Source organism: Marmota marmota, unplaced genomic scaffold, assembly GCF_001458135.2.
Source record: "Marmota marmota marmota unplaced genomic scaffold, marMar, whole genome shotgun sequence".
Lineage (NCBI taxonomy): Eukaryota > Metazoa > Chordata > Mammalia > Rodentia > Sciuridae > Marmota > Marmota marmota.
Genome location: NW_026000272.1, coordinates 2,626,145 through 2,639,913, shown reverse-complemented (window position 1 = coordinate 2,639,913; position 13,769 = coordinate 2,626,145). Strand labels below are relative to the sequence as shown.

Sequence of the window (13,769 nt, the reverse complement as noted above, 5' to 3'; positions counted from 1 at the left end):
GGTCAGCAGAGGGAGGAATCTCAGGGACTTCTGGAAAGATGAAATAAGAGCCCAGATTAAAGACATGGGAATGTTTACTGGAAGCCCAGGAAAACTCCATGCAGGGCTGTTGGGAATGGTTGTACCCACCCCCCATTTCCTTCTCTGGGCCTTCAGGGAGATGGTGGCCTTGGCCTGCAAGATGCATCTACAGGTCAGCAGAGGGGAAAGGGCCCAGACCCTGTCAGGAGTGAATATGAGTACCTTGAGGACACTCCAGACAAAGGAGGCCCCTGGAACCTGCTGGTCTGTTAACCTGGGGAAACTCCATGCAGCCGTGTCCAAATGTGCTGTCCTCACTTCTGTCTCCTCCAAATCAGGGAGGTGAGGCCTTGGTGTGAGAGAGTTCATCAGGACGGCAGAGGAGCCACAGCTGGTCAGCAGAGGGAGGATTCCAGCATCTACCGGGAATCAAGGTGAGGAACTTTGGTGACAGGGACTGAATGCCATACCTCCCAAAAGAAGGGACTTCACAGAACCTGGCTATAATTAGGCTGGTGGGGGCAGACAGGGTCTCTGAATATCTCAGGTCTCACTCCCTCTCATTTCTGCCTTATGGTTTGGCTGGGAGATAATATGTGGGTAAGGACCTTGATCCAAAGGTGATGACAGGTCAGCAGAGGGAGCCACATGAGATTATCAGAGGGAGGAATCCTAGGAACTGCCAGACCCAAGGTATGGACCCTTTACAAGGACTGAAAGCATCCCCAGCTCTGAAACATGGAATCCGCATAGTCTGCCTCTCAACTTTGGTCAACTATGGGAGACCCTAAGTGGCATGGTCACTTCTAGCATGGGCACAAGATTGGGGAGTCTTTAGGGAGATGGGAGTATTGTTCTAAAGATGGGCATGAAGAAGAGCCAGCCTGGGCATGAGTAGATCCCCATCCTCATACCAGAATACATAGGGCCCAGGCCTGGCCATCAACCTTTTAGAACCCACACAATGGTGATGGGATATGACATTTGATCATTTCTCCTGAGAGTTGTGAGGCTCTTAGGGAGTTGAAAGAAGTTATATGACAGGATGGCATCACATTGGCACAGGGAACCACATCTTGTTATCAGACAGAGGGGTGTTATGTTTTCCCAGAGTTAAGGTGAGGACCCTGAGGGAGAATCAAGGGGATACCTAGCCAAAAACACAGAGGTGCCCCTCAGAAATCTTCTCTGTGCCTGCTGTCAGACATTGAAGCCCAGGCAGGGCTCTTAGGCTGAAATATCTTTCTTATCTGTGTCATTGGTGTCAGAAAGGGGAAAGATTTGTTAAGAGGGTCATGGACTCACTTCAGCAGAGGGAGGATCTCAGACATAGCCAGGAGTCAAGGTGAGGGCATAGGAAACCTCTACACATGAATACACAAGACTCCAATCCCCACCTGCCCTGTTTTTCAACCACTGAAAAATCTGGGACCACTGGCCTCCCCTCACTTCATTTCTAAGTGTTTCACAGTGATAGGATATGGTTTAATGAAGGTGCCTTCAGTCATCAGAGGACCATCACAGACCTTGACTTTCATTAAGGTGAGCACCAAGTAGGTCATCCATGCCAAGATAAATGGAACCCCTAAATTTGGTCAGCTCTTATAGTCACCTTTGGGCAGGTGTGTCCAGATGTGAGAACACTCACTGACTTTTTTTCTCACAGAGTTGGACATTTGTTCAGAATGTTTGCTTTAGTTCAAAAGGGAGCTTGAGTCCAGGTATTGCCTAGGATAAAATGAGAACCTAGAGTGAGCACAAGGGGACCATCTACCTCAGATCAGTATGGGCCTCACAGAGTCCATCTCATCCCTCCTGTCAGGGTTGGGGGCCCAGTAATGCTTTTGCAGTCTGAAATGACTATTATAAGAGCTCTGGAAACCAGCAGGTGAATGTCTTGGTTTGAAGCAATGTCCTCAGGTCACAGAGCAGATGAGGCCCAGGCAGTGCTGGGAGTCATGGTGATGTGCAGAATAGAGGGCAACCCACAGTACCTAGTTCCACAGGGTATAAGTCAGCCCCGGGGCCTTGTGCTCTGCAGGCTGGCATCATCCTGAGAAACTGTTTCACTTCCTCCCTCAGTTACTCAAGGAGTCAGGCCCACCAGAAGGACATGTGCCTCCTTAGCCCTAGATCACTACCCAAACAAATGACTGGTAGTGGGCCATTGTAATCACCAAGAAGGGTGTAGTCCTAAGTTCACTGGATCCCTCTCTCCCCCAGGACCAGTCTCCTGCCCACCGTCTTGACTACTGTTCCCAAGGAAAGCCATGTCATCTCATGGTCAGAAGCGCCAGCACCGCAAGCAAGAAGGAAAACCTAAGGCCCAAAGGGAGGCACCAAGCCTCATTGGTGTGCAGGTTCTCAGGCCTGAGGAGGAGGGGGCCTCCTCTGCCTGTATCTCCTCCACTTCCCTTCCTCTGATACCAGCTACCCAGAGGGAGGTGCCTGCTCCTGGGCCACTGATTTTTCCACAGGTTCCTTTGAGTTTCTCCTCTTTCTCTGTCACCATGGCTCCCACTTCATTTATCCAGTCCAATGAAATCTCCAGCAGCCAAGAAGAGGAAGTTTCATTCCCCTATCAGGACCAGGAACACCATAGGTCCTTGTTGGAAAACCCACTGGATCAGCAGATGGCTGATCTGGTGCAGTTCCTGCTTCTCAAGTATCGAATGAAGGAGCTGACCACCAAGACCGAAATGCTGAGTAGTGTCATCAAAAATAACCAGGATGACTTCCCTGTGATCTTCAGTGTAGCCTCTGAGTACATGCATCTGGTCTTTGGTATTCATGTAAAGGAGGTAGACCCCTCTAGCCACTCATATGCCATTGTTAATGCTTTGGGTCTCACCTGTGCTGGGTTGGTGGGCGATGATGAGAGCATGCCCAAGACGGGCCTTCTGATAATGGTTCTGTGCATCATCTTCATGGAGGGTGACCATGCCACTGAGGAGGTTGTCTGGAATGCACTGAGTATGATGGGTGTGCATGCTGGGAGGGAACACTTCATCTATGGGGAGCCTAGAAAGCTCATCACTGAAGATTTGGTGCAGGAACAGTACTTGGAGTATCGCCAGGTACCTGGTAGTGATCCTGCTTTCTATGAGTTCCTTTGGGGTCCAAGGGCACGTGCTGAAACCAGCAAGATGAAAGTCCTGGAGTACTGGGCCCAGGTCCATGGGAGTGACCCTAGGTCCTACCCTTTCCTGTATGAAAAGGCTTTGAAAGATGAGGCAGAGTGTGCTGAAGTATCAAATGTAGCCAGGGCCACTAGAGTGCCCAGGGGACGGCCCAGGACCAGGAAACATGGCAGGGCCGCATCCCGAAGCTTCCACACCCCCATGTGAGATAGGGCCCATTTTTCAATCTGTGTTGGAAGAGAGAAGTCACCTTTCTAAGTAGTGAGGGGCCAGGGAAGGTGGAAGAGATCTTGCCGTCTAACATTTTGATGCTTCTGTATTTGTGAGACTTGGAAATTGAACTTTGTTTCGTATGGAATTTTTCAAATGTTCCTGTTGATTGAAAGTTTAATTTACTTCTGAATGGGATGTTATGAAGACCATACTCATTCATTTATTGCTGTGAACACAGTTTAGGATTTTGGTGTTTTGCTTTTTGTTTCATTAATTAGCATCTCATTCTTTCTTTATTTTTTGGACCTGAGCAAAGATCACATGGGAGTGTAAGAGATAATTTCTGGACGTGGAAAAGAACTTGGTCATGAAAAAGAATGAATAAATGATAGAGAAATCAAAGGTGAATGCTCACCTTCCCTTATTACCTATCTTCCCTTAAGAAAGTTGGTGTGCACCTGGATTTGCTTGTGTGTATTGGAGAATGGAGGAGAAGCTATATGCTAATAAAAAGGCCCTCTCCTCACTGCCTCATCGATTCATGGAACAGTCGTGCAATTCTGCTCTTCTAAAAGAGAGAGAATGAGTAGTGGGAATAATCAGATAATAGGCTTAGCCAGACTGAATCCCATCTTTGAATGTTAATACAGCAACCATGTCAGGAAGACGGTGAGGTGTCCCCAGAGACCTAAGGAACATGTGAAGGAGGGTGAGCAGGTGGACCTCCAGTGTAGAGCAGCCGAGTGCCAATGTCCTATGCCAGCCAAGGCAGTTTGCAATTTGGGGCTTGGGGAAACTGCAGTGCCTTCTGCGGGGCTGGACTTGAAGGACACTGCATGGAGGCCAGGGCCAGACCTTTAGATGGTGTGTCTTAAGGCTGAGAGAATGGAAGACTACTCTGAGTCGTTCCCTTTGATGGTGAATGAAGCAGAACAGAATCTCCACCTGGGGCAGGTGTGAGAGGTGCTGTGTGGTTGGACACAACAGGAGAGCTTGGTGCTCAGTTACCATCAACTGCAAGGATCTGTAGAGAGAGAAGACTGAATGTCTAAAGAAGGAGGCCTAGAAGTCCCTGGCCAGGACCTCCTCTGCTTGGTTGGGAGAGCCAGAGCTGACTCTGCAGTAAAGTGGTGTTTTAATTAGGGTACCAGTGTAATTCCACCCACTGTAATCAACCAGTTGATTTTGCATGGCGATGGAATGAATGGAAATCATGGTTTGGATGGAACAGAATCTGGCATGGAGCTGGTCCTGACTATATAATTCTATGAGCTTTGTGTTAGTTGTACTCAGGAAGGGAAGAGTTCCATCTGATCATATAATACATATCATTGAGGAAACGTTTACAGAACAGTATTTTTGACTGATTTTCTATTCAATTTCATATTGAGCTGCAAGTCCTCTCAGATATTCTGGAAAAAATACCAGAGGGAATGGTGGTACTACCTAGGGTCTTGATAGTACTAGAAATAGGTACCAATCACTAAATACTCAATATATGCCAGGTGTTTACATACACTTCCTACATTGCAACAGTCCTCCACACAGTGCTATATCAAATCTATTTTACAGATGAATAACCTGAACCTCATATTGTTCAGTAATATTCCTAAAATCATATGGCTAATGAATGATAAGGTTGCTCTGAAATCTTCTATATCCCACACTCTTCTAACTTCCTCAGTCTGAGGTGGACCTGTGTATTAATTCATTTTTCAGTACTCCATAATATCTCTGATGAGAAAAAGAAGGATCCAGGGCAGGAGAGGGGGATGTAGTAAATGTGGTCCTAATAAGGTGACAGAATTAAACATAATGTGGGGATATCCAGTGATTGACTCCTTGAGAGCCAGGTAAGCCAAGATGTGGGCATATTTGTCCAGTTCCAGCACTTTGCAACACAAAAATGCCCTTCTCCTGGCTGGCCACTCTATACCCTTTATCCAGCTCTGCAACTTGGCCTGTTACTCAGCGTGTCACTGTTCCCCATGAAACATAAAGCATACCAATACCTTGCAGAATTATCCTGGTTTTCCCCATAGCTCATCCTGGGACCTTTCTGATTACAACAGCCATTTCAACTTAAATATTTGCTCGGGACAGAGACTTCCAGATATGTGGTCATCCTGTCTGAGTATACAAGTGGGTGGCAAGGATAGTATGATTTAGCACATAATCTACTCATTCTTGACATGTAAAGTTAAGATTTTTAAAACCACCCTATATAATTTGAGTGGGATGTTTTATTTGAAAGTGACCACTGAATACACACAGCTGAATGATCTTACCTTGGTTGTCAAAGACAAGACATCCTCATAAGCTATAAATGAGGAAAGATCATGGAAACTACTGTGGAACAAACACCTACTGAGGCTGAGCTCTTAAATCTACAGAGTCTGCCAGAAGGTGAAAATATTTCCTTGGCATGTAAGCTTGAATTTAAAAAGAATAATTAACCAAACTGCTCTTGTTAGGAATCTGGCCCTTAGGAAAATACTGGCATTTAGTGTGCCTAAAGCATCTGCTTAGGTGTTTGGGTAGTATAAAAGTAGCAAGAGAATCACAAGTTGTGATTTTGACCATGAATCAAATAGGAGAGAAATTATCAGTGTACTGAGATTTTGGAGTTCTTTACATGGGTACTGCAGAAAAGTGCTATTGAGTAAAGAAAGGGAAACCTCCCTGCTGAGATTTATAATATCCTTTGAAAATAAAACATAACCCTGTATTTGAAAGTACCTGTTACACAGTATGCAGGTGCTTGAAAAAACTGGAGAATTTACAGTTGTATCTAACCCTTTCTGAGGCGCCTCTCAGAAAGGAAGAGGATTTTATAACAAACTGTATTAGTTGATTTTTGTTGAACACCTACTACATAACAGTTTATGGGAGATACACGTATCCATTTACCTCTTTTTTCTTTCCTTCCTGGCCAAATGGGGACAGTCCATTGCCAGTTCGCTTGTCTTTAGAAGGGTCATGTTACCTCAGTTTGCCCCTAAATTAAGGAACAGTTCTGCATAAGGTGCTACAGGACCCAGGATAAATTCTCAAGCTATGAGCACAGAACACAGACCATTCTATCCCCATATCTATGGACTTTAAGTCATGCAACCATACTCTCTTAGATATGAGAAGCCAGAATCTGCCTATAAAGCCCTAGGAAGGGACATATATCTTTTTTAATTTTTTATTTTTTGGTGGACACAACTTCTTTATTTTACTTTTATGTGGTGCTGAGGATCAAACCCAGTGCCCTGCGCATGCCAGGCAAACGCGCTACCGCTTTAGCCACATCCCCAGCCCCAGGGACAGATATCTTCAAAGGAGGAACCACCCCCAACATGCAGACTGTTATGCTTTCCTCTTGCTACTTGCACCCTTTGTACCCCTGTGACACATCTATAAGTCTCTTGAGAGCTGTGATATCATCAGAATCAGAGATAGCAGGCCAAATTTCCCTGTTGGGATTGAGTATTTTCTTTGCTGCAAGTTCCTTCTGGAATCCCCATCACCTCTTTTGGGTAGCACTTTGTCAATCCTCTTCTTTATTTAGTCTCAGTCAGCCCAGCACGTTGTTTTTCCCTTCCTGTCTCTTCACAGACACCAACTGAGCTGTAAATGGCCCACTCCTGATGATCACATGTAATTACCTTTATTATACATCCTGCTGTTTCTAAGACACTGTACTTTAGGTAGAACTGGCAGGAGATGATGCAGCCTTTTGGTGAGTCTCCTAATGGTTGGTAAATAATGATCATTCTGTGCATGAGTAACAACTCACCATGATTATGAGTTATTATTCAGCTGATCCTCCATATAATGACCAAGCTTTGATGAACTGATCACCCTACCTGAGTGATTATGAGGTCTTGCTTTCTGAGGTTTGATCCAGAGAGGTAGGGCAGAATGTACTTCTGTCAGCCACCACAAAGCCAGCTAGGACCATGGTGTTCCCAGGCAGGAAGTTTGTGCAGACTTAAGGCTGCATGTAGAAGATGGAGCAGTGGTCATTAGGACACTCCCCAGACCCAATTTAGGACTTGGAAAGGAGATGAGCAGGAGAGGGCTTTGGGGTTCTCAGATGGTGGTGATGAGGATCAGCAGCCCCAGGAGAGGCAGGAGGAAGAGGCCCCACTGGATCCATGTGAACATCTGTGGACTGGCCAGGTGAGGAACATAGGAGCAGAATGGGACTGGAAGTGAGCTGGGGCCCTGGGCCACATCATGAGCTAGGTGGTCCTGGGAAAGGACCCCTGCGACGCACTCCAGGTGTAAGCATGGACACTGCTGGGAATAGGGCACTACATGGCAGTTCTTGGAGGATGATGACGTGTGGAGAATGCTTGTCCAGTGAGGCTAGAGATGGCAAGATTGTAACAGCTAGGATGGCCAAAGTGGCCCCCATTACCTTTCCTGGGGACATTTCCAGTGTCCAGTTTCTATTGCATCAGTCTGCTGTGTGGACAAACACCACCCAGGGACAGAGCTAATGCTAACATCTGGGCAGGGCAGAGCAGATGGGACCCTCCTCATGCCCATCATGGGAAGGTCCTGAGGTTCTCTGGATTTCCTCAGTTTTCCTCCTGAGGGGCTGCTGTAAGGATTCTCAGCCATGATACTGTTGCCCTGACAAGTGCCCCTGTTTCTGACTGGCAATGGTTATAGCCCTCTCTGAGCTCCAGTCTCTTGGCAAGGGGTTGACCTCCTGCCTGTTTTTTCCCAGCCTTTCCTGTAGCAGCAAATATTGGCAGGTGTTGTAAGATTCTTCTTGAGCAAGGGTTGGGGTCTCATATCTACATCTAGCATAGGTCGGGGGCTACTGCCCTAGTACAGGCAAAACAGGTTTTGAATATGCACTAGAATAACAGTAGAGGAGCTGGAGAATATGAGCAGTTTATGTAGATGATTTTGATATGAAATAAATTTTCTGTACAAGACAGGCCGGATTTAAGAGAGAAAAAAGGGCTGACGACAATTTAGGGATGCTTTATTTCTCAGTTCCTAGTCTGTGCAATTGTGTTTGATTTACTATATTTTTAACATACCCACAATACTCCAAAATTTCTTTAGGTCCTTTTCAGTTTTTAAAAATTTCTATATACTCTATTTTAGTATTTTAAATTTTTTGAAAAGTGTTTGTGAAGATGGTACAGTGTTTTTATGTGCCACTTTTTCTTACATGAGAATGGTAAATTTGTTAAAACTGATTAGTTATTTGTAGGTAACTAAAGCTCACTATTTATTTGGGTTTCCTTTCTCCCAGGATTGCAACCAGAACATCACATCTAGTTTTAGTATCTCTTCAGTCTCCTCTTGCTTGTACCATTTTCTTCTTTTTAATCCTCTTGACAGTTTTAAGGAGTACTTACTAGTAAGCCATTTTGGAGAATTAACCCCCAGATGGTCTATCTGATGCTTTCTTCATGGTTAGACTGGAGTTGTGGGTTTGGAGGAAGAAGTTCACAGAGATGAAATGCCATTCTCATAGCATCACATGAAGGGTGTATATCAGCAACATGACTTATTACTGATGATGTTGACTTTGCCCAGCTGGCTAAGGTAGCATTTGTTAGGTTTTTCCACAATAAAATTACTATTTCTCTTTGCCTTTCTGTACTATCCTCCTTGGAAGAATGTTATTACATGTGGCCCACACTGTAAGTGATAAGGAGTCACACTTCTCTTTCTTGAAGTGATCATATCAGCAGAAATTAGTTGGAATTTTTCTCCATGGGAAATTTGTCTATTTAAAGTCTTCATTTATTTATCTCAGTATTGACTCATGGATATTTTTGTACTTTCTGTTAAAACCAAGAACATCTTTGTATTTTGTTCTTCAAATTGCTCCAGGTTTGGGCACTTGCAAATCATTTTGCAAGCTCTGTTTTTATATTCCTTTCTCATATACCTGTCAATGTGACTTTAAAAAGTTTTATTAGCACTTATTTACTCTAAGCAGTATAAGGTATTCCTGGATCATTTTTCATACTTCCTATCCCAATTCTAGAATTAGTAATTTCTCCACTGAGCCTTGATCCCTTTTATTGGAGAATGATATAGAATCCTAGATTTTGGCAGTAGATGTGCTCGTTGCTTCTGGAATGTTGTTTCTTCTATATCCTCTTAGCTGACAAAGCAAGAAATTATATGTGTGTATAAATATCTGTATATATTCATAGACATTGATAGTTCTAGTTGTAATCACTTGTACATATATTAAGTTAAATATGAGTTCTTTGTAATGTCTCCCACTCTAATCCATTATCATATAAATCATCCTAGCCTTCTCTACTTGCTTCTCTGAAAATTTTCTCTAAATAGTGAGAAACATTGAGGTTCACAATATGTTTGTGTGTCAGTGTCCTCATGCCTGCTCTAGAAACTTCCAGGGCTTTATCACTTTTGGAGAAACTGCCAGAATTAAGTTTGTGGGTCTGCAGAGCAATAGTTTAATTCTAGGGCTGGGGTTGTGGCTCAGTGGCAGAGCGTTTGCCTAGCAAGTGTGAGACACTGGGTTCAATTTTCAGAACCACAAATCAATAAATAAAATAAAGGCCCATCAACAACTAAAAAAATATTTTAAAAAATAGTTTAGTTCTAGGATTACCTGGGACCTCAACAAAACTATCATCTACATTGTGCAGTCTGCCTGGCCACTATCTATGAAACACTTGAGAGAGCCATGATGCCTCTTATTCACATTTCTGAACTGACAGGCCATCTCCCTCTTGGTGCCTGCTGGCCACGCTGGCCCCTGACAGGGTGCCTACAGTTCTGGCTGGACTCAAGTTGTATCTTTGCTCCTTCATCTCCACGAGCTAGGTGGCCCAGGGCATGTTATACAAACCTCTCTGTGCTTTAGTTCCCCTTCTGTATTTCAGTGTTCACTGGGATCCTCCTCAGGGCTAGATACTAGACACAATTTGGAGGATAGGTACAGGAGCTGGATCAAAATTTATGGGACAGAATGTTTATGCTTCCACAGTTGAATGCTTGATCCAGGTTACTCATCCTTAAAACCAGCTCATATAATAATATCTACTTCTCAGTGGTTGTCAGGAAGCCTAATCACCACTTGTGAAATGTTTTCTAGTTCTCAGAAGAAAGCTGATACACCATGGCAAAGTATGACTCTTACAATTGTGATGCTCCCAAGCTTGCCCTGGGGTAACCAGTATAAAATTGCCATTCATGAAACTCTGCTATTGTGACAAAGTAAGATGATTAACCATAATGATACTAAACTAATGTTTAAGGTATTGCTGTGCTCATGAAAAACTCTTAGTGACTAGAAATGAAGACTATAGACTAGGTCAGATTTTGTGGCATGGTGTGACCCAACACACACACATATACACATACACACACACACACACACACACACTCCATCTTGAGAGACTGGAATTTTTTTAAATCCACACTTTAAGGATATCTGTTGAATCATTCATTAGGTATAACTACAAAGTAAATAAAGCAAGAAGGTCAGTATCCACACATGACAAACAGTACATATTTTATAAAATTGGTTTAGAAAAGTCACTAAAAAATTGAAAAACTATGACCCAGAGGAAGCAAGCAAAAATAAGTCCTGGGGAGGGGAAATAATATGACTCTGATTTCCAGAGATTACACCTTATATTAAAAATGCTAAGTTTTCCTCAAAAATTATGGAACATGCAAAAAATAAGTGCCTATACAATCCATGGCTCATACTTACAAGCTTAGATCATACCTCAAGAATAAAAAACAAAATGCAAACCAGGTGGGCACAGTCAGTGAACACATATACTCACTGACTGTTTTGTCCACCATAGTAGATATGATTCCTTAATTTATTAACATTTCACTACTATTTTTCTTTTGTTGTTGTTGTTGTGGCTTCTTTGTTGTGGCAGTAGTTCTGTTTTGCTTTTTGACTTTGGGCTTCCATATTGGATTCTTGTTTTATTTGAATGTGTACTGCTTCAAGGACTCCTACACATCTTAATATTTGTTTCTCTCTCCTTATTTCTAGCCTTATTTTTCTCTATTCTTTCTTTCTTTTTTTGTTGTTGATAAATTTTTTATGTTTTTTTCCAAAGGTGTTATTTTCCCATGCTCTGTATTTTGAGGGTTAGGGTTCATGACTCCTTATTTTGATTTTGTTTTGTATCATCTTTATCACTGCTCTATCTCACTTGTCTCCCTCTCTCATTTCTCTATTCCTGACCACTAAATTCCATTCTCTCTCTCTCCTGTTTATATTCTTCTATTCTTGTCCCTTTTCAAACTAACAACCTATCCTAAGTTACCACTGTGTATGACCTATTCACCCTTTCAAACTGCAAACTATTCCATTCACAATAGCATCAAAAAAATAAAATAATTGGGAATCAATCTAACAAAAGAGGTGAAAGACCTCTACAATGCAAACAACAGAACACTAGAGAAAGAAATTGAAGAGGACCTTAGAAGATGGAAAGATCTGCCATAAAATCTTGGATAGACAGAATTAATATTGTAAAAATGGCCATACTACCAAAAGCACTATAAAGATATACTGCAATTCTCATCAAAATTACAATGACATTCTTCATAGAAATAGGAAAGCAGTCATGAAATGTATTTGGAAACATGAAAGGCCCAGAATTGCCAAAGTCATCTTTAGCAAGAAAAGTAATGCAGGAGGCATCACATTACCAGACCTTAAATTATATTACAGAGCTATAGTTAAAAAAACAGAGCATGGTATTGGCACAAAAATAGAATTGAAAACCTATGGAACAGAATAGAAGACACAGAGTCAAACCCACATAAATATAGTTATCTCACACTAGACAAAGGAGCCAAAAACATACATTGGAGAAAAGATAGCCTCTTCCACAAATGGTTCTGGGAGTACTGGAAATCCATTTGTAGGCAAATGAAATTAACTCCCTATCTCTCACCATGCGCAAAACTCAACTCAAAGTGGAGTAAGGACCTTGGCATTAGACCAGAGACCCTGTGCCTACTAGAAGAAAAAGTAGGCCCAAATCTCCATCATATCAGCTCAGGAATAAACTTCCTCAATAAGACTCCAAAAGCACAAGAAGTAATATCATAAATAGGATGTATCAAACTAAAAAGCTTCTTCACAGCAAGGGAAATAATTAAGGACATGTATAGAGAACCTACATAGTGGGAGAAAAATCTTTGCTATCTGCACCTCAGATGCAGCATTAATCTCCAGGATATTTAAAGAAGTAAAACACTTAACACTAAAAAGTAAATAAATAATAATAATTCAATCAATAATTGGGCAAAGGAACTGAACAGGCACTTCAAAGAAAATAAATATGAATGGTCAAACAATATATGAAAAAATGTTCAACATCTCTAGCAATTAGAGAAATACAAATTAAAAATATATTGAGATTTCATCTCACTCCAGTCAGAATGTCAATTATAAAGAATACAAGTAACAATAAATGCTGACAAGGTATGGGGAAAAGGTTCACTCATATATTGCTGGTGGGAGTGCAAACTGGTGCAATAACTATGGAAATCAGTGTGGAGATTCCTTAGAAAATTTGGAGTGGAACTGCCATTTGACCCAGTTTTCCCAGTCCTCGACTTATACCCAAAGGACTTAAAATCAGCATACTGAGTGTGGCCAGGCGGCTTGGACCGAGCAGGGCTTTCCTTACCAGTGGATTGTGTAGAATACATTGCAAGTCTCTTGTCTTCTATTCACCATGGCTTCTTCTGATATTCAGGTGAAAGAACTGGAGAAGCGTGCCTCAGGCCAGGCTTTTGAGCTGATTCTCAGCCCTTGGTCAAAAGAATCTGTCCCAGATTTCCCCCTTTCCCCTCCAAAGAAGAAGGATCTTTCCCTGGAGGAAATTCAGAAGAAATTAGAAGCTGCAGAAGAAAGATGCAAGTCTCATGAAGTTGAGGTCTTGAAGCAGCTTGCTGAGAAACGAGAGCATGAGAAAGAAGTGCTTCAGAAAGCAATAGAAGAAAACAACAACTTCAGTAAAATGGCGGAAGAGAAACTGACCCACAAAATGGAAGCTAACAAAGAGAACCGAGAGGCACAAATGGCTGCCAAACTGGAGCGTTTTCGAGAGAAGGATAAGCACATTGAAGAAGTGCGGAAGAACAAAGAATCCTTTAAAGACCCTGCTGATGAAACTGAAGCTGACTAATTTGTTCTGAGAACTGACTTTCTCCCCTTCCCCTTCCTAAATATCCAAAGGCTGTACTGGCCAGTGTCATTTTATTTTTTCCCTCTTGACAAATATTCTAGAAGCTAATGTAGGACTGTAGAGGTAGATCCAGACTGTAAGATGTTGTTTTGGGAGATAAAGGGGAGAAACTGAAAGTGTTTTAATCTTTTTTCTAAAAGTGTTGGTCTTTTTTAATGTAGCT

The 13,769-nt window shown here is 42.5% G+C and overlaps 2 protein-coding genes across 2 annotated transcripts; both read left to right on the top strand.

Moving 5' to 3' along the window:
* The first annotated feature begins 2,291 nt into the window (after nt 1-2,291).
* Nucleotides 2,292-3,478, top strand: LOC107152556 (melanoma-associated antigen 8-like). The gene has a single exon (XM_015498062.2). It carries the CDS (start codon nt 2,292-2,294, stop codon nt 3,366-3,368), a length of 1,077 nt encoding a protein of 358 aa, XP_015353548.1. The 3' UTR covers nt 3,369-3,478.
* A 9,525-nt stretch (nt 3,479-13,003) lies between these two features.
* Nucleotides 13,004-13,625, top strand: LOC107152589 (stathmin-like). The gene has a single exon (XM_048796974.1). It carries the CDS (start codon nt 13,094-13,096, stop codon nt 13,544-13,546), a length of 453 nt encoding a protein of 150 aa, XP_048652931.1. The 5' UTR covers nt 13,004-13,093; the 3' UTR covers nt 13,547-13,625.
* Nucleotides 13,626-13,769: the final 144 nt, after the last annotated feature.

Coding starts and splice junctions, on each gene's coding strand:
- LOC107152556 (XM_015498062.2), top strand. CDS start 2,292: ATGTCATCTCATGGTCAGAAGCGCCAGCACCGCAAGCAAGAAGGAAAA.
- LOC107152589 (XM_048796974.1), top strand. CDS start 13,094: ATGGCTTCTTCTGATATTCAGGTGAAAGAACTGGAGAAGCGTGCCTCA.